Consider the following 19838-nt stretch of genomic DNA (forward strand, 5'->3'; position numbering starts at 1 on the left):
CCTCTTTTACAAGAGCGTCCAGGCCAAAAACGTTCAGCACAGCAGCACAATTCACGGGGCTGCAGATAAGATTATTATGGGCCAATATGAATCAGTCAAAAACATCTGCGGGCAGATGTGACTGCAGCCAATTAATTTGAAATGACTCTAAATGGATCCAGTGAGACCTGCTCTCTGAGATTCAGGTAATTTAGCAGCTAATGCCAAGCAGAGGGAGCAGCATAGCTAAATGGCCTTTTATCCAATTCACCGTGTGCCGGAAGGGACGGATACACTGCAAAAACTCAAAATCTTTCTTGTCTTTCTTGTCCAATTTCATGTCAAAATGTCTCATTTCTAGTCAAAACTAAACTCTTTTCACCTAAAATAAGACTCATCACCTAAAGATTTACTTGTTTTTACATCATTTTCACTTGTTTCAAACAAATTTTCACTTGAAATAAGTAGAAAAATCTGCCAGTGAAGTTCAAGTTTTTTGAGCTTGTAATAAGAAAGAAAAACTTGCTCCACTATCAGATTATTCTACTTATTTCAAGTGAAAATCTGCTTGAAAGAAGTAAAAAGTGTCTAAAAACAAGCTGCTTTTGATGTGATGAGTCTTATTTTAAGTAGAATGAGATTTGTTTTGATTAGAAATGACATTTTGACTAGATATAAGACAAAAAATATTGGTAAGAGTTTGAGTTTTTGCAGTGTAGGAGGAGTAAGTCCTGGGAGCTTCTTACACCGTTGTGGAGGATGTTAGATCTGGAGGTGAGATGATGGGAGCCGACTGAAATAACTTTACACATAAGAACATGCCAGTGATTATTAAGTCCAGGGATGGACGACGAGGCAGAGTATCCAACCTGAGCACACAACAAGCAGCGGAGAGTTAATCTGTAAAGGCTTTAAAAATGTGTAGTAATCCTCAGAGCTCCATGGTAAACAGTATCTAGCATGTGTAAGCATGGGGGGGGGGGGGGTGTAGGTAAAGCTGAAGCTCTGCACAGACATGAAAGGACGTTCACAGAAAGGCAAGAAGTGAATCTAAAATGAAAAGTTTTCTTACGTTTTTTATAAGTCCTAGATATTTGTACTAATATACCGACTCCATGTCAGAGCTTGTAGTAGCTGACAAAGAGTCTGGTTTGGTGTAGATGCAGAGCAACATATTACAGTATACATCTGCATAAAAGTGGACATTTGTATTTAGACCAGTGGTTCTCAACTGGTGGGTCGGGACCCAAAAGTGGGTCTAGACCCGTTCTGGATGGGTCACGGACAGCTGGTCAAAAAAGTAAATAATATTTAATGCACATCTGATGTTGGACATGTCTTTTATTTTGAAAAATAACTTATTTTGAAAGGCACGAGACACGTGAACACATGCAGTTGTAATGCTCCTCCTCAGTTTCTTATTATTTGCTCCATTTGCTCTGAATGCAAAGATATCAGTTTCTCATTAATGTGGCCTGAATGCAGTGAATCTGGTTTTGTTTTGTGGGTCTTTATTTTGTGCAATTTCATATTCACTTTAGTGAACATGCTCTGAATGCAGAGATGCATTAGAAGTCAAATATATCGTTTTGTTGGTCTCCATTTTGTGCAGTTTGATATTATTTTATTCACTTCCGTACATGCAGTTGTCATGGTAACTCCTCAGTTTCATTCATGTGCTCTAAATGCACTTTGCTCAACAAAGAGCTAAATGAGTTTTTAAAGGCTTTTAAAAAAAATCTTGGTTTGAATTCTATAAAAGTGGGTCGTGACTTAATGACCACGGGAAGATGTGGAGCCCAGAGTGAGACTAGTTGAGAACCCTTGATATAGACCGTAGATAGATATAGTGAACTGCAGTGGGCCGAGGGTCGAGCCCTGGGGAACGCCTCAAGGAAATTAGAGTGATACCTTAAACCTGCACTGACAGTTTGTTCTGACACAGGGAAGTGTTTTCTTCAGTCAGAATCAGATGATAAGATTTACAAAGTCAACACAAAGAGCTGCAGTTTGTCTGAAGACTCTGAGGCTGTTTTTATTTTCCTGAAACCGGACCGAAAGTCCAACAATTGGTTTTGTTGTTCGATTCGATGAAGAAGTGTTGAGTCGTTCAGGGATTCCTGAACCTTAACGAGGACACACAGTTTGGAGACGGGGCTGTAATTGTTAAAGACTGCTGGGTTAAGGTTTCTTTTAAAGTAGAGAAGAACAAAGGCAGATTTCCACATTAGAGGAATTTCGTTGGCGTCCAGAGAGAGAGATTATAAAGATTCAAAGGTGATGCAATAAAATCAGCTGCTTGCTTCTTCTTTTTTTTTTTTAAAGTACGGCTCCAAATTATCAGCACTTGATCATTTTCAAGTGTCTAAAAGTTGGAGGGCTAAACATAAACTGAACAAACAGTGGAGGGATTGAACCTGAAAACGTTATTCTTCTATTTTTATCTTTATAAATAGTTTGACAAAATTTCAAGATATCTGGAGTGATCTGTTTTTATGTGCAAGCTTCGCTCAAAGCAGCACAAACAGATTCACTTCCAAAACACTGGAGTAGTAGTTGTGTGTTTCTGCTTTGTGTCTTTTTTTATTTTATTCTATGTCAAACAGTAACAGTAATAATTTAGCTGTGGGTCGATGTAGCAAGAACAGACACAACAGAACCTGAGCAGATGGGTTAGTAGCAGCAGATGTTCACTGCTGCGTGTTAAAGAGACGCTTTGAAATCTGATTATAAAATGCAACTTAACTGAACTTCAATTGCACCAATCAGAGCTGCTGGCTGCGGGTGGAGGTGAAGTAGGAGCACTGCATGTAAGACTATTACTGCACAGTACAAACTGGCCACTTTGTTCTATTTTATTTAAAGCAGAAGTGAGTGATCCGGTCGTTTTCGCTAATGCTGCGTTCCAGGCAGGCTTTTGAAATCGTAAATTACAGCTTCAAGTCACAACTTACGACTTTGTAGCGTTCCAGGCAACCCACTCGTGTTTTTCCGACCTGTTTTACCGGTGAAAGTCACTATAACGGCCACTCGTAACTTCTGACCGGTGAACTCGTACCAGATCGAACTGGTACCACTTCACGGTCGGAAAAATACGAGTTTCCTTGAACGCACCATAACAGTCCTCGTCGCTACGTCACCACATTCAAGGCGTTCCTTGGCTGCACACACAGCCCTGCATGCCGTTCTCTCTCCTCATTGGATAAAAACTGTAGGATACGATAAATGTTTTCTCTTCGGCTCAGAGCAGAGCAGAGTGACTGACAGACCCGTGTTTCAGACCAAACACTCTATGTAAGTGATTGCTGTCGGAAGATATAACTATTTAAGACTTATATTAACACAAATATATCACTCACTTCTGCTTTAACTGAACTTCAATTGCACCAATCAGAGCTGCTGGCTGCAGGTGGAGGTGAAGTAGGAGCACTGCATGTAAGACTATTACTGCACAGTACAAACTGGCCACTTTGTTTTATTTTATTTAACTATTTGTGTATATTTCTTATCCTTATTATTCTTAAACGTACTGTTCTGTTGCTGTTGTATGTCTTTTTATGAGAGCTTTGCTGAACCGAGTTAAATTCCTTGTATGCACTGCAAAAAACGCAACATCTTTCCAAGAATATTTGTCTTATTTCTTGTCAAAATGTCTCATTTCTAGTCAAAACTAATCTCTTTCCACTTAAAATAAGACTCATCACCTAAAAATGAACTTGTTTTTAGATCATTTTCATTGGTTTCATACATATATTTTCAATTGAAATAAGTAGAAAAATCTGCCAGTGAAAGCAAGTTTTTTGTGCTTGTAATAAGAAAGAAAAACTTGCTCCACTATCAGATTTTTCTACTTATTTCAAGTGAAAATCTGCTTGAAAGAAGTAAAAAGTGTCTAAAAACAAGCTACTTTTTATGTGATGAGTCTTATTTTAAGTATAATGAGATTTGTTTTGACTAGAAATGACATTTTGACTTGAAATAAGACAAATATTCTTGGTAAGATTTTGAGTTTTTGCAGTGAGGATGCAACATACTGGACGAATAAATTCTGATTCTGAAGATTAAAGTCAGATTTCCCCACATTCAGGCAGATCTACTGTTCCTCCAGCCAGAAGGATTTCAGTTCGACAAGGTATGAACCTCACAGGTGCATATGTTTATGTTATTAATGATAAATTAATGACTCAGCCATGGATCTAATCCGACGTGTACGAGAGTCTTTCTGCTCCCAGATGAATCTCTCTGTTTCTGTTTTAGCATCAGATCCTCTGAGAAGCTGCAGCGGCAACACGGCAGCAGGCAGATCTGAGAGGTGATACCCACCCACCCCCACAGCCGCTGGTATGATTAGACATAGCAATTACCAATGTGATAGAAATTCTCTCTCTGCATCCTTTTTTTTTTTTACATTGTGTCTCCAAGCCAATCTGGGGCCTGCACATAGAGGGGCTATTAAAGCATTGATGCATTGCAGCAGGCCGGTGGGCTGCTGAGCGGAGAGAGTGAAGAGGCTCTCCAGCTGCAGTTTCTGTCATTATGGCAGCGCTCCACACCTTGTCGCACCGCAGAGCACTTATTCCAACACGACGGGGGAAGAGTATCAGCGTTATATCAACTGTGTCTGCCGCCGCCGCCGCTGCTGCTGCTGCAGAGAGAGAACAGAGCGTCAAGAGTCACACCAGATGAGAAAATGGAGTGAGAGGAGCCAGTCAGTCACAGAGAGAGAGGGCTTATGGGAGCTTGTTGTTGATGCACTGGTGTTCGCTCTCTTCTACTTCTCTCTCTTTCTACAGAATAGATTTTAAAGTTCTGCTCCTGGTTTACAAATCACTGAATGGTTTAGGTCCATGAATGACATGTTAGTAGAGTCTAAACCCAGCAGAGCTCTGAGATCTACTGACTCAGGTCAGATAGTGGAGCTCAGAGTTCAGACCAGACATGGTGAAGCAGCATTTAGCTGTGATGCTGCAACAACTGGAACAAACTACCAGCAGAACAGAGATCAGCCCCAACTGTCAGCACTTTTACATCCAGGTTAAAAACATTTCTCTTTTCACGCGCTCACTGCAAAAACTCAAAATCTTACCAAGAATATTTGTCTTATTTCTAGCCAAAACAAATCTAATTCTACTTAAAACAAGACTCATCACATTAAAAGCAGCTTGTTTTTAGACACTTTTTACTTCTTTCAAGCAGATTTTCACTTGAAATAAGTAGAAAAATCTGATAGTGGAGCAAGTTTCTTATTACAAGCACAAAAAACTTTTGCAGCAGATTTTTCTACTTATTTCAATTGAAAATGTGTTTGAAACAAGTGAAAATGATCTGAAAACAAGTAAATTTTTAGGTAATGAGACTTATTTTAAGTGGAAAGAGGTTAGTTTTGACTAGAAATGAGACATTTTGACAAGAAATAAGACAAATATTCTTGGAAAGATTTTGAGTTTTTGCAGTGCTTATAGCTGAGAACTTAAAACTTTATCTATTTTCTTTTATTTAACTTTTATTTGCTCTTGCTTTTAACTCTGTTTTTAGTGTTTTGTTTGTTTTTATTCTGTTTTATGCTTCTTTTTTTAATGTTTTGTCTTCATGTAAAGCACATTGAGTTGCCTTGGTATGAAATGCACTATATTAATAAAGATGCCTTGCCTTGCCTTGCCTTTCTCCACCTCCCTCGCTCCGTCTCTCCAGAGGTGTCCATACCCTCCAGAGGCAGGAGGGGATTATGGGAATATAACGCTACGCAGCTACACTAAGCTTCCAGGGGAGAAGGTCAAGGGGAGGCCAGACAAACAAGAAAGTCTATCTTCTTTCCATACGACCTACCTGCCCCTTTATTTATTCTTCCTCATGTAGCGCCGGCGCCCAAACTTTGATATCACCTCACCTGCACTTCCCTCCACACAGACAAATCAATCAAACATCTGCAATAGAAATGTAAGCAAACATAATGACTACAGCAGCAATGGCGAGGAGGAGGAAGAGGGGGTGTAGTATTGATCCCCATGGAAAACGGGAAGTGAAATAACTTATTTCCTTGTTTTTTTTTTTCTCTTTTCATTTTTAAAAAGGTGAATAAACTCTATTTGAAAAGTGAAAATTGAGTTCACTCTCCGTTAACCCTCGACGACATCTGAAGTTTCACTTTCAGCTGCTCGCTCCTTCCAGCGCTCTCATCCCCGTACTCAGTAGAAAAATCTGCCAGTGAAAGCACGATTTTTTGTGCTTGTAATAAGAAACAAAAACTTGCTCCACTGTCTATGTGAAAATCTGTTTGAAAGAAGTAAAAAGTGTCTAAAAACAAGCTACTTTTTAATGTGATGAGTCTTGTTTTAAGTAGAATGAGATTTGTTTTGACTAGAAATTACATTTTGACTAGAAATAAGACAAATATTTCTCACCGTATCTTATTCTGTATTGTAATTTCATTGTGAATCTGCTACTAATATTCTGTTTTTTCTTATATTTATGCAGATAACAATGCCATGCAGCGCTGCATGGCATTGTTATCTGTTTTTCACTCTCCATTAACCCTCGACGACATCTGAAGTTTCACTTTCAGCTGCTCGCTCCTTCCTGCGCTCTCATCCCCGCATCGTATCGTATTGTTTTTCCACTCGCTCATTTTCCCTCTTCGTCTTCTACAGTGGTTTTTTTTTGGGAGCAAGATGCTGTTTTCAGTTGTTTATGTTGTAAAATTCTCCCAGTGTACAGTACAGTCAGGTTTATTTAGGTCACCTGTGCCTCTGTGTTAGTCACTTCCTCGCCTGCAGCAGCTCGGACTCAGACTGAGACGAAGGAAGAAAGACGAGTGCACCAGTTTTTTTTTCATCTGTCCTTCCTTACTTCATTACTTCACCTCCAGAGCTGCACATCACTGTGACAGGCAGCTACAAGAGCCGTAGATCTCCTCTACATACAGCACACACTTAAAAAAGGCCGTATAAGTGTCAACTTCTCAGATTGTCATTTTAACAGAAGGTATATAGACATAAATCTCTTTTATGGTTCTTCCGGTCTGGACTCTTAATAATTCACCTCAGGTTTCTTTTCCTAAGTGCTTCTAAAGTGCGTTTTGAAAACTGTACATTTACTGTGGCTGTGATTGAATCAGTGATATAGAACAGTGCTGCTGGTTGTGGCTGTTGGATCTAGAGTTTCGCTATAGGCTATTTCTCATTTTTCATGTCACTTCACCATTTAGACTAATCTGATGTTTGTAAAGTTTATAAAACCAATGACTGGACAAACATTACTATTTCTGTGTGCACGTTTTTGTAATTAGTCATGGTTATGGTAAATTGGCAGGGCTAACCGTTAGCTACCTGTTTAACTTTAATAACTCAGTGACTCAATAAACGCTCCATGAAAAAATATTTTTCCTAGCGGATATCTGAGTTACAACATGACTGAGCTAACTGGAGTAGTTTCATGTCGTGTCCACTGCAAAAACTCAAAATCTTACCAAGAATATTTGTCTTATATCTAGTCAAAACAAATCTCATTATAATTAAAATAAGACTCATCACATTAAAAAGTAGCTTGTTTTTAGACACTTTTTACTTCTTTCAAGCTGATTTTCACTTGAAATAGGCTAAGTAGAAAAATCTGATAGTGGAGCAAGTTTTTCTTTCTTATTACAAACACAAAAATCCTGCTTTCACTGGCAGATTTTTTTAGAAGTAAAAATTTGTTTTAAACAAATGAAAATGATAATTTTTAGGTGATGAGTCTTATTTTTAAGTGAAAAAAGTTTGGTTTTGACTATATGAGACATTTTGACAAGAAATAAGACAAATATTCTTAGAAAGATTTTGAGTTTTTGCAGTGTCCGACAACGGGAGGGTTTTAACAGTTGATGTCCTGACGTTAGCTTAGCTACTGCCGTTAGCTGTCCCTGTTAGCTGAAAACTGAATAAATACCACACATAGCAACACAAAACACACAAACAGAAATAGTGATGTTTCTTCAATCATTTCAGATTTGTCTAAGGGTGTGAAGAATATGATATACTAGCTAAACTCTTGTTCGTTACTACTGTTCTCATTCAAATTACATGCTGGTTTTCTACTTGTAAACAACAAGGCGATCTGTTCTATAGAGTATAATATAATATAATATAATATAATGACCTAATAAAAACAGGCAGATGATGGAGCTGCGTCAGCGTCCGTCGTCATAGTAACAGTTACAGAGCCATTAGTGAGAAGTTAGCAGTATTTTTCTCTCCTTTCATAATAAATCAAAGCGTTCGTTTTCTCCTCTCCACCTGCTTCCGTCTGAATAATGCAGAGCTGAGGTGTGTGTGTGTGTGTGTGTGTGTGTGTGTGTGTGTGTGTGTGTGTGTGTGTGTGTGTGTGTGCGTGCGTGTGTGTGTGTGTGTGTGTGTGTGTGTGTGTGTGTGTGGTGGACCCCCCCCCCCGTGGAGCGGAGGCCAGGGTAGCAGCTGTCCCTATCAGACTCTCCTCAGAGCTGTCACGGCCTGTCTGCTCCTCGGCTAATCACTTCCTACAGGCTGCAGCATGGGGCCGCCGCGCCGCCGCCGCACCGCCGCTACGCTAATGTCTTCACCACGCGGCGGAGCGACTGTCGGGCTGGGAGAGGCTCACAGGACCAGCAGCAGCAGCAGCAGCACGATGATGGAGCTTCTTATGGTGACGGCTATTTGTGTCCACCAGTGTGTGTGTGTGTGTCTCTGTGTGTGTGTGTGTGTGTGTGTGTGTGTGAGGGGTTGGTTGGAGTGCAGGTGTGTTTAGCTAGCGGCTCCGCGGGTGTGCGAATGCCTCGGGTCGGGTAGCGCAACATGAGTGACGTTTTAACATGCACGCGCACACACACACATGCATACACACCATAACCCCTCTCTTCTCACCTGCCAAAACACATTTGCCACACAAGCAGTTACTCATCTGTGTGTAACAAGCTAATGGCGCAGTGTGTCGCACACCACCGCCACACATGGTCCGGTCTCAGCAGCAGCGGCCATTTACAGCGACAAACACTTCACTTCGCATGTTCAGCTGAGGTAAAAATGAATGAATGAAATATTGACTTGCACTTTAATACACACTGCAAAAACTAGAATATGTCTCATTTCTAATCAAAACTGACCTATTTTCACTTAAAATAAGACTCATCACCTAAAAATGAACTTGTTTTTAGATCATTTTCACTTGTTTGAAACACATTTTCACTTGAAATAAGTAGAAAAATCTGCCAGTGAAAGCAAGTTTTTTTGTGCTTGTAATAAGAAAGAAAAACTTGCTCCACTATCAGATTTTTCTACTCTACTACCTAATCTGCTTGAAAGAAGTAAAAAATGTCTTAAAAACAAGCTACTTTTTAATGTGATGAGTCTTATTTTAAGTAGAGTGAGATTTGTTTTGACTAGAAATGACATTTTGACTAGAAATAAGACAAATATTCTTGCTAAGATTTTGAGTTTTTGCAGTGCAGTACTACTGCAGCCCTTATTTCTTACCGTATCTTATTCTGTATTGTAATATTATTGTGAATCTGCTGCTAATATTCTTTTTTTTCTTATATTTATGCAGATAACAATGCCATGCAATGCATTATCTGTTTTCTTATTTCTTATTTTTTACTGATATAAATGCTGCTACGGATGGAAATTAGCTTTTTCGCTAAATCCGGCATATTTTACATGACGTGATGTGCGCGTCACAAATTGTTCATTAATGTGCACTGTCCTTGTCAAATAAACAATAAATGAAATGAAAATGAAAAACTAAAACTCATCATCATGAGCCCAATAACCAGACTCTCCTCCCTGCAGACTTCAGACTTGTCTGCTGCTTCAGAGGAAGTTTGCATTGTGCGGTTTCTGTTGCAGCGTTTCTGTCGGCGCCGGAGGTGAACGACTCTGAACCGACCGTCAGCGCAGATGATTAATTATCAGTCACTCCGGCCATGCAACAAATTGGTAAATACATTTGCCTTTTGGGGGTTTCAGAGGCCATCAAGGATTTGAATAACCACAAACAGGGACAAAAAGAAAAAAAAATGGAGAGATTGATGTGCACAATCAGAGCAGCGTTGAATCCAGGGCGATAGATAACAAGCAAGAAGAGGAGTGAAAGAGTGAAAGGAGGTTCAAGCTCCGGGCAAAGAAAAGAAAACACCAAACTGCTGCAAAGTTGTGTCAGAATAAAGACTGGGAAAAGGAGAAAGTGAAAGAAATGAGACTCTGCTGTAGTGCCCTTAAGCAGCGATGTGTCACCTCTAAGTGGGCGTGTGCTAAATATAAAACTAGATACCTGAATCAGTGAGGAGGCAGATTTTATTAATGCTCCTCTAATCAGGTCGGTTTGTTGCAGCTTCAGAAACATTGAGGATGATGAGTCGATATCTGGTCTGCAGACGTTAGTTCAACTTATTTTATGCTTCTTTTTTGTTGTTGTTATTCTTCCTTTTCCTCCTTATATACATATATGATCTAATTTCAGATATTCAGATAGATATTCAGATATTTTATTCATGTACTTGGAAATAAAATGTGTTGCACATGAGCAGTTGCAACAGATGTACATGAAAGGGAACCCCAAAGAAGCAGAAAGTGCTTTTAAATAGGGGACCCAAGCAATTTGTGAAAGGATTTCTTGAGAAAAAGGGGTAGACAACATACGTTTAATTAATGAAACAGATAGATAGATAGATAGATAGATAGATAGATAGATAGATAGATAGATAGATAGATAGATAGATAGATAGATAGATAGATAGATAGATAGATAGATAGATAGATAGATAGATAGATAGATAGATAGTCTTTATTATGGACTCGGGTCCATTATAAATAAGAGAAGACTGAGCTCAAATGTTAATTAAAACAAGTGGAAAAGTTAAATGTCATTCAAAAAAAGTCAGTTAAATGTTAAAAGTCTTGAATAAAGACATTGGTTTAAGAAAACATCTGTCTGTTCTACTGTCACTGTGACTGTACTATTGCATAATCATATCCGTGTAAAATCTAAATGCACAATGCAAGGCCTTGAGGTTTTCATTCCAGCTCAAAAACTCACTATATCGGTCGCATATCGGCTATCGGTGGTTACACCGCTACAAAGACACAGACAATATATAAAGAAAAAGAAAAGAAAAAAGAAATTGTTTACAGCTGTTCATGCTCACTGCAAAAACTCAAATCTTTCCAAGAATATTTGTCTAATTTCTAGTCAAAACTAAACTCTTTTTACTTAAAATAAGACTCATTGCCTAAAAATGAACTTGTTTTTAGATCATTTTCATTAGTTTCAAACACATTTTTACTTGAAATAAATAGAAAAATCTGCCAGTGAAAGCAAGTTTTTTGTGCTTGTAATAAGAAACTTGCTCCATTATCAGATTTTTCTACTTATTCCAAGTGAAAATATGCTTGAAAGAAGTAAAAAGTGTCTAAAAACAAGCAACTTGAGTCTTGTTTTACATATAATGAGATTTGTTTTGACTATAAATGAGACATTTTGAAAAGAAATAAGACAAATATTCTTGGTAAGATTTTGAGTTTTTGCAGTGCTACAGTAATATGCTAATGTGATTCTAACCAACTTTCAACAAATCACAGTCAAGTGTCAAACAGTGCATCACACTACAAAAACTCAAAATCTTTCCAAGAATATTTGTCTTATTTCTTGTCAAAATGTCTAATTTCTTCTCAAAACTAACCTCTTTCAAATTAAAATAAGACTCATAACCTGAAAATGAACTTGTTTTTAGATCATTTTCACTTGTTTCAAACAAATTTTCACTTGAAATAAGAAGAAAAATCTGCCAATGAAAGCAGGTATTTTGTGCTCATTATAAGGAAGAAAAACTTGCTCCACTGTCAGATTTTTCTACTTATTTCAAGTGAAAATCAGCTTGAAAGAAGTAAAAAGTGTCTAAAAACAAGCTGCTTTTAATGTGATGAGTCTTATTTTAAGTAGAATGAGATTTGTTTTGACTAGAAATAAGACAAATATTCTTGGTAAGATATTTGAGTTTTTGCAGTGAACACCCAACGCAACAGAGTGTGTTCTCATAACGAGCGGCGGCTCCTCTGGACGACCTTCTGTCCGACCGACTGAGTCCAACTCAGACGGGTTCGTGTCCAGAGGAGAGTTTGGCCGGCGCGGCCTGCAGCTGCTGCTCAGCCTCTGGCTCTGTGCAGCCGCTCACGTTCCTCCACGTCACCGTGCAGGGTCAGAGAGAGACCGTGTGTGTGATGTTCAGGACCTTCTGCTGCAGGCGGAGAGGAGCTGTCATGTCGGAACAGGAGAAGACCTTCGCTATTTAAAATGTCAGCACACAGAAACAGCCTCAGACCTCAAGGTGCTCCGCAGCACCGGCTCTCTGGAATATATTTATATAAAGTTCCTTTGGCAGCTCCAATATGGCCGACAGAGCAGAGGGCCGCCGGAGGAGCACGTCAAACACACACACACACACACACACACACACACACACACACACACACACACACACATTTGCATTTGGTTTCAATCACCAGAGCTGGTTTCAGGAAAAGACTGAGAGAAAGTATAATATACTGTATATATATTTGGACTGCATTTAATTCTTAGACGTGTTTTTTTCCTATTCTGTAACAAGTTTCCATGTGTCTGCTTCATTTATTTTCTTTTGCATATTTCTTATTTATTTTTCATTTATCTTTACTTTTCCTTCCTTTACTTTATCTGTCCGTCCTGGGTGAGGGATCCCTCCTCTGTTGCTGAGTTTTCTCCTGGTTTTCCCTGTTAAAAGGGTTTTCCATGGAGTTTTTCCTCAGTGGATGTGAGGGTCTAAGGACAGAGGATGTTGTTATGATGGGATGTAAAGCCCTTTGAGACAAACTGTTTGTGAAAACGGGCTATACAAATAAAATTGCCTTGCCTTGCCTTCTTTTCTTCCAAGTTTAGTGTATTGTTTCTTTATTAATGCATGAGCCAGCTGGTTTGCTTGATTCAGGATAATTGTCTTTGTTAAATACTTAAACATGTATGCAAGTATTTGTATATTAATGCAGTATATGTGTTCAGATTGAGCATAAGAACTTATACAAATGTTAATATTGTAACTGTAACTGTGGACCCCAGAAAGAATAATAACACACACAGCTGCAGATAAAACACCTTAAATGTAAAAAGAGTGTGAAGCTGAAGATGAAGATGAAGGTGAGTAAACAGACAGACAGAGATATGAATAAGAAGTGAGAGAGGAGGTGATGGTGCACTGAGGCCTGGAGAGGCAACTGGTGGCGGCGGCGGCGGCGCTGCTCCCCGACCCCACAGACCCCCCTCCTCCTCCTCCTCCTCCTCCCCCCCGAGGCGCAGAGAGCAACATGAAGGAAGGAGGAGAAGAGACGAGAGAGAGAGAAGCTGTGATTGACTAGAACGAAATGAGGAGACATGAAAGAAAGAGGAGGAAGAGGATGACGAGGAGGAGGAAGATGAGGAAGATGAACGCACTGAAACTGAAACAGGCAGAAAAACAAGAGACTGGACGACTGCAGCCTTTAACTAACTCCCTACATGATGGTGTGTGTGTGTGTGTGTGTGTGTGTGTGTGTGTGTGTGTGTGTGTGTGTGTGTGTGTGTGTGTGTGTGTGTGTGTGTGTGTGTGTGTGTGTGTGTGTGTGTGTGTGTGTGTGTGTGTGAGGGCGTGAGTCAGTCAGTGTGTGTGTTTTTATTGTGTGTACTGGTCTGACTGTGATTGTACCTCGTGTCCTGTGTTTCTGTGTAAAGGCCGAGTCGCCTTTTGTTCATGTCTTTATTTGCATGTGGCCTTTTGTGTGTCATCGTGTGTTTGTGTGTGCGTGTGTAACACAGCTGCTACTGTGTGTGTCCTTGTGTCCTCGTGTGTGCGTCCTCTCAGACCAAGCTGAACATTTGTCAACAAAGTCAGAGAGCAGTTGTTGTTTGTCAGTAAAGCACAAGGAGCCCACACACACACACACACACACACACACACACAAAGACACACAGCCAGGTATTACATAAGCAAGGTGTGTGTGTGTGTGTGTCTGTGTGTGTTGATGTGACTTGTTAGTGCTTAATGCAGAGCTCCTTCAGCTCCTTCAGCTCCTTCAGCTCCGTGTGTTTCTCCTCTTCCTGCTGTGGTTTATGGGATGGAGCTCAGGTCTCTAACCAGCGGAGTTGGACCTGGTCCCAGAGTCTGGGAGGAAAACTGGGACCAGGAGGAATAAAATATGTTTTTTTGTATTGGGGACGTGAAGAATCTTAGAAATAATGACAGGATTTAATAAAATACAACCTGAGTTAAACCTGAGTCTCTATGTCTCTAACCCTCCTCTCCTCCATGTGCATCTGTTTCCAAATGGTTAATGGTAAATGGTCTGTATTTATATAGCGCTTTACTATACCTGAACGATACCCAAAGCGCTTTACAGTACATCACATTCACCCATTCACACACACATTCACACACTGATGGCGGAAGCTGCCATGCAAGGCATTTTTAGAAATGTTACCAATATTTCTAGATTTGTCTTTAAAACATTTTTGGAGAAATTTTACTAGTTTCTTCTAGAATTAAATTTTTTTAAACTTTTTGAAAATTTTGCCACTTTTTTGAGAAAATATTTAACCTTTATTTTTTATTTTTTTGAATTCTTACCACTTTTTTGAAAACTAACTGTAAACTGTTTTCTTGTCTGTAACAACATCTCTGTCCCGTCTGTCCGTCCTGGGTGAGGGATCCCTCCTCTGTTGCTCACCCTGAGCTTTCTCCGATTTTTCCCTGTTAAAAGGGTTTTCCATGGAGTTTTTCCTCAGTCGATGTGAGGGTCTAAGGACAGAGGATGTTGCTACGATGCCATGTGAAGCCCTTTGAGACAAACTGTTTGTAAAAACGGGCTATACAAATAAAATTGCCTTGCCTTTGCCTTGCCTTTTATCTAGAATTTTTAAAAAAAACTGTTTTTTGGGGGGAACATTTTTATCACTTTTCTAAAAAAAAAAAAAAAGTATTTTTTCCAGAATTTTCTCAACAATATTGACACAAATGCACGCCATTGGCTCTAATTTAGACATATGCATTGACTAAAAAAGTAATTTTCTTCAGTCTCAGAAGAAATATTTGTGACGAGAGCTGGGACACCGGGTCGGAGGCTCTGATCCCTGGAACTAGTTACACGTCATTGATTTAACCAGAGTCAAGGTAAAAAAAAATCCTGCAGAAATCCTCTTTAAAACGAGTTCTGTTTCAGAGTTTAGACATCAACAACTGGGATGTTTCCCCATTGATATGAATCAGTTCCGTTTCAACGACCAACAAACCAAAACTACATCCTGTCAGCAGCACAAATCAAACCTTCACTCGTTACAAAGCTGCAGATGGAAACTGCTGTTCTCAATGAACTGATCAGACGCCTCAGCTGATCAATAATGAAAACAGACTGAATGAAGTCACAGTTAAAGACACAGTGAGTGAAGCTTCAGCTGCTCTGATCGCTGCCGAGCCGCTGATCTCAGAGCTGTTGGCAGCTTCTCTGGTTGTATTTGTGGTCGTCGTCGTTTCACTTATGTAACAAGACTTGATTTGGTCTTTGGGGGATTTTTAACTCAGAGCGTATGTGGTGACTATGGAAACCAGTACGACTGAAACAGGGTCCTATTAATGTGTGTGTGTGTGTGTCTGTCTGCATAGAGGCTCAAACAACATAATTCCCAAGATGCATCTGTGTTTGTTTCATGTTTAAAGGCCCTGAATGATGTGACGTGTTTCTGGTCCAGGTCTCAGGGTCTGTGTCTGGTTTATTCTGTTTCATGGGCGCTGTCTGAGAGTTTGTGATGAATTATATACACCGTCACATCAGAGTTTATGGATTATTTTTGTTGCATCATATAAAGTCTTATACGAGAGTCATGCTGATCTCTCTACATCTTGGTCTCCGCTGCCGCTGTCAGCTCGTCAGCAGCCGACACAGAGAGGAGAAATGAAAGGAAAGCAGGAGGAAAAACCACACGGAGGAGGAAGAGGAAGAGGAGGAAACGGCACATGTATCGACAAATAAATGTGTGCTCGGATGTTTTACCTCGGCTCAGATCGGGAGTGAAATTGTACAAATGTGGTAAAAAGTCTTAAACGTGAAAGCAGAGGCCGTGGAGCAGCAGAGAGATGCTGCAACTGGCTGCAAGAGCTTCAAACACAGCAGCAGTTTGTGTCCAGAGCAGAGAGAACAACACCTGAGCTTAACCCCAATTACCAGAGCTCATCTCTGATTGGTTCAGCTCCACCAGGCTCAGAGGAGAGAGGAGAGAGAGCTTCATCATCTCCTCCATGTGTGGATGCTGTGATGTAGAAACACACACTGACAGATGACAGGTGTAGAGGAGGAGGAGACAGCAGCTCCCCAACACACACACACACACACACACACACACACACACACACACACACACACACACACAACCGCACACACACCGCCTCTGTCAGAAACGCCCTTCCATCCTCAGTACTACTGCACTGCAAAAACTCCAAATCTTTCCAAGAATATTTGTCTTATTTCTTGTCAAAATGTCTCATTTCTAGTCAAAACTAATCTCTTTCCACTTAAAATAGGACTCATCACCTAAAAATTAACTTGTTTTCAGATAATTTTCAATTGGAATAAGTAGAAAAATCTGCCAGTAAAAGCAAGTTTTTTGTGCTTGTAATAAGAAACTTGCTCCACGATCAGATTTTTCTACTTATTTCAAGTGAAAATCTGCTTGAAAGAAGTAAAAAGTGTCTAAAAACAAGCTACTTTTTCATGTGATGAGTCTTATTCTAAGTAGAATTAGATTTGTTTTGACTAGAAATAAGATAAATATTCTTGGTAAGATGTTGAGTTTTTGCAGTGTGAACCAAGCGCCCCACACTTGTGGACCTGCACGTTCAGACCCCTTAATGCCTCCTAGTGGTCGGCTGTAAAACTGCAACTGCACAGTCTGGACCCGCACTATGGTTTTTTGACAGGGCAAAATCCAAATAAAACGCCATGATCTAATTGTTTGTGAAGTAACCCCATGCAATACAACATTTAAAAGCATTTTATTTCATTATAGGCCATTTAAAAAAGTTTAAAAGTGTTCCAAGCTTCACAAACAATTAGATCGTGGCATTTTATTTGGATTTCGCCGTGTCAGAAAACCATAGGGTCCAGACTGTGCAGTTTTACAGTCAACCACTAGGAGGCGTTAAGGGGTCTGCAGACACATGCTTTTCGCCTCTGTCAGAAACGCCCTTCTATCCTCAGCGCCAATGAACCAAACGCGCCCTCTAGTGGCGACTCCAAGCAGCAAGTGCAGCGCGCACAGGTAACGGTAAACGGTGTGTGTGTGTGTGTTTCTGTGTGAGAGAGAGACTTACGGTAGAAGACGTACTCCGTGTAGCTGGACCAGACCTTGTCCTCCGTGTGCTGGTTGACGAACGAGGCGGTGACGGACGAGTTGCACGCCACCATCTGGAAGCCGCACTCCGACAGCATGTCGAAGGAGCGCTCCAGGTGCTTGAACTTGAGGTAAAACCGCGACGTGTAGCGATCCGGCGTCCGGTCCGGGTCCCGGCTCTCGTTCAGCGTCTCCCCAAAAACCTCCTTGGCCAGCGCCACGCGGCCGCATATTAGTATCCGCGGGACCCTCCTGAACTTGGCGTCGGTCTGGCTCTCGCGGCCGGCGGTGCACGAGCCGCGGTAACCCACGGTGATGAAGCCGCTCTTCCGGTCGGCGGGGACGAGCGACGACGGCGGGCACTGGCGCTGGTCGCTGCCCTGGGAGCCGTCCTCGTAGTCGCTGTGGAAGTAGTCGTCAGGGCTGTGCTTCATGATGTCATCCGTAGTACGGTGGCCCTGAGGGACAAAACAGCAAATCAGAAAACAACAAGAGAGAAAATACAACGGCACAAGAGAAAACACACGTTTTGGCTCTAAAGCGGCGTTCACACCGGACGCGATAGACGCGAATGGAGCGGCAACTCTACATTGAAAATCAATATAAATGGCGCGATGACACACGATGCAGGCGGAGGCGGCGCGAATGGAGCGTCTGGCGCGATGAGACGCGGCGCGAATGAAGCGTCTGGAGCGGTGCGAATAAAGTTGAAAATATTGAACTTTTCAGGCGGCTTCGCGCCGTGACATCCAATCAGCGCCGAGTTCAAGCCGATGACGTCACTTCTCTGTACGGTTGTTTACACTCAGAACAACATGAAGGAGAAGCTAATTGTATATGAGCTGTGTGTGGCACCGCTGCCTCTTCTACACAGAGTGGACAAAAAAAAAAAAAACCACACACACACACAGTGAACCCAGACACGACGGCGGGTGGTTTTCCAGTGTTTCTGAGACTTGTACAGCAAGTAGGCTACAGTGCAGCAACGGTGGTGATATCAGCCACGATCGACATGGAAAGAGAGCAGGTTGAGACCGGTTTACAAATTAACGGGCGGAGCGTCTAGCGCGAATGACGCGATGGACGCGAATGATCCAAAATGACCAAGCGGTGCGAATGAAGCGTCTGGCGCGATTATATTCGCGTCTATCGCGTCCGGTGTGAACGCCGCTCTAGAGGGCACTTTAGCACGCATTTTGGCACTTCAGCGCGCGTTTTGGCACTTTAGCACGCGTTTTGGCACTTCAGCACGCATTTTGGCACCTTAGCACGCGTTTTGGCTCCTAGAGGGCACTTTAGCACACGTTTTGGCTCCTAGAGGGCACTTTAGCACACGTTTTGGCTCCTAGAGAACACTTTAGCACGCGTTTTGGCTCCTAGAGGGCACTTTAGCACGCGTTTTGGCACTTCATCACGCATTTTGGCACTTTAGCACGCATTTTGGCACTATAGCACGCGTTTTGGGTCCTAGATGGCACTTTAGCACGCGTTTTGGCACTATAGCACGTGTTTTGGCTCCTAGATGGCACTTTAGCACGCATTTTTGCACTTAAGCACACGTTTTGGTTCCTAGAGGGCACTTCAGCACGCGTTTTGGCACTTTAGCACGCGTTTTGGCACTTCAGCGCGCATTTTGGCACTATAACACACGTTTTGGCACTTTAGCACGCATTTTGGCACCTTAGCACACGTTTTGGCTCCTAGAGAACACTTTAGCACGCGTTTTGGCTCCTAGAGGGCACTTTAGCACGCGTTTTGGCACTTCAGCACGCATTTTGGCACTTTAGCACGCGTTTTGGGTCCTAGATGGCACTTTAGCACACGTTTTGGCTCCTAGAGGGCACTTTAGCACACGTTTTGGCTCCTAGAGAACACTTTAGCACGCGTTTTGGCTCCTAGAGGGCACTTTAGCACGCGTTTTGGCACTTCATCACGCATTTTGGCACTTTAGCACGCATTTTGGCACTATAGCACGCGTTTTGGGTCCTAGATGGCACTTTAGCACGCGTTTTGGCACTATAGCACGTGTTTTGGCTCCTAGATGGCACTTTAGCACGCATTTTTGCACTTAAGCACACGTTTTGGTTCCTAGAGGGCACTTCAGCACGCGTTTTGGCACTTTAGCACGCGTTTTGGCACTTCAGCGCGCATTTTGGCACTATAACACACGTTTTGGCACTTTAGCACGCATTTTGGCACCTTAGCACACGTTTTGGCTCCTAGAGAACACTTTAGCACGCGTTTTGGCTCCTAGAGGGCACTTTAGCACGCGTTTTGGCACTTCAGCACGCATTTTGGCACTTTAGCACGCATTTTGGCACTATAGCACGCGTTTTGGGTCCTAGATGGCACTATAGCACGCGTTTTGGGTCCTAGATGGCACTTTAGCACACGTTTTGGCTCCTAGAGGGCACTTTAGCACGCGTTTTGGCTCCTAGAGAACACTTTAGCACGCGTTTTGGCTCCTA

General features: G+C 41.5%; 1 protein-coding gene across 1 annotated transcript in view; it reads right to left on the bottom strand.

Moving 5' to 3' along the window:
* The window catches only part of kctd16b (potassium channel tetramerization domain containing 16b), a gene marked incomplete at both ends in the record, with an annotated part of 131370 nt that overhangs the window by 109405 nt on the left and 2127 nt on the right, over positions 1-19838 (bottom strand). The window contains one exon of the mRNA XM_083986455.1: positions 17351-17828. Within this exon, the coding sequence (XP_083842581.1) occupies positions 17351-17828 (478 nt within the window). The remainder of the gene's footprint in view (positions 1-17350; positions 17829-19838) is intronic.

Source organism: Trachurus trachurus, assembly GCF_905171665.1.
Source record: "Trachurus trachurus genome assembly, chromosome: 14".
Taxonomy (NCBI): Eukaryota; Metazoa; Chordata; class Actinopteri; order Carangiformes; family Carangidae; genus Trachurus; species Trachurus trachurus.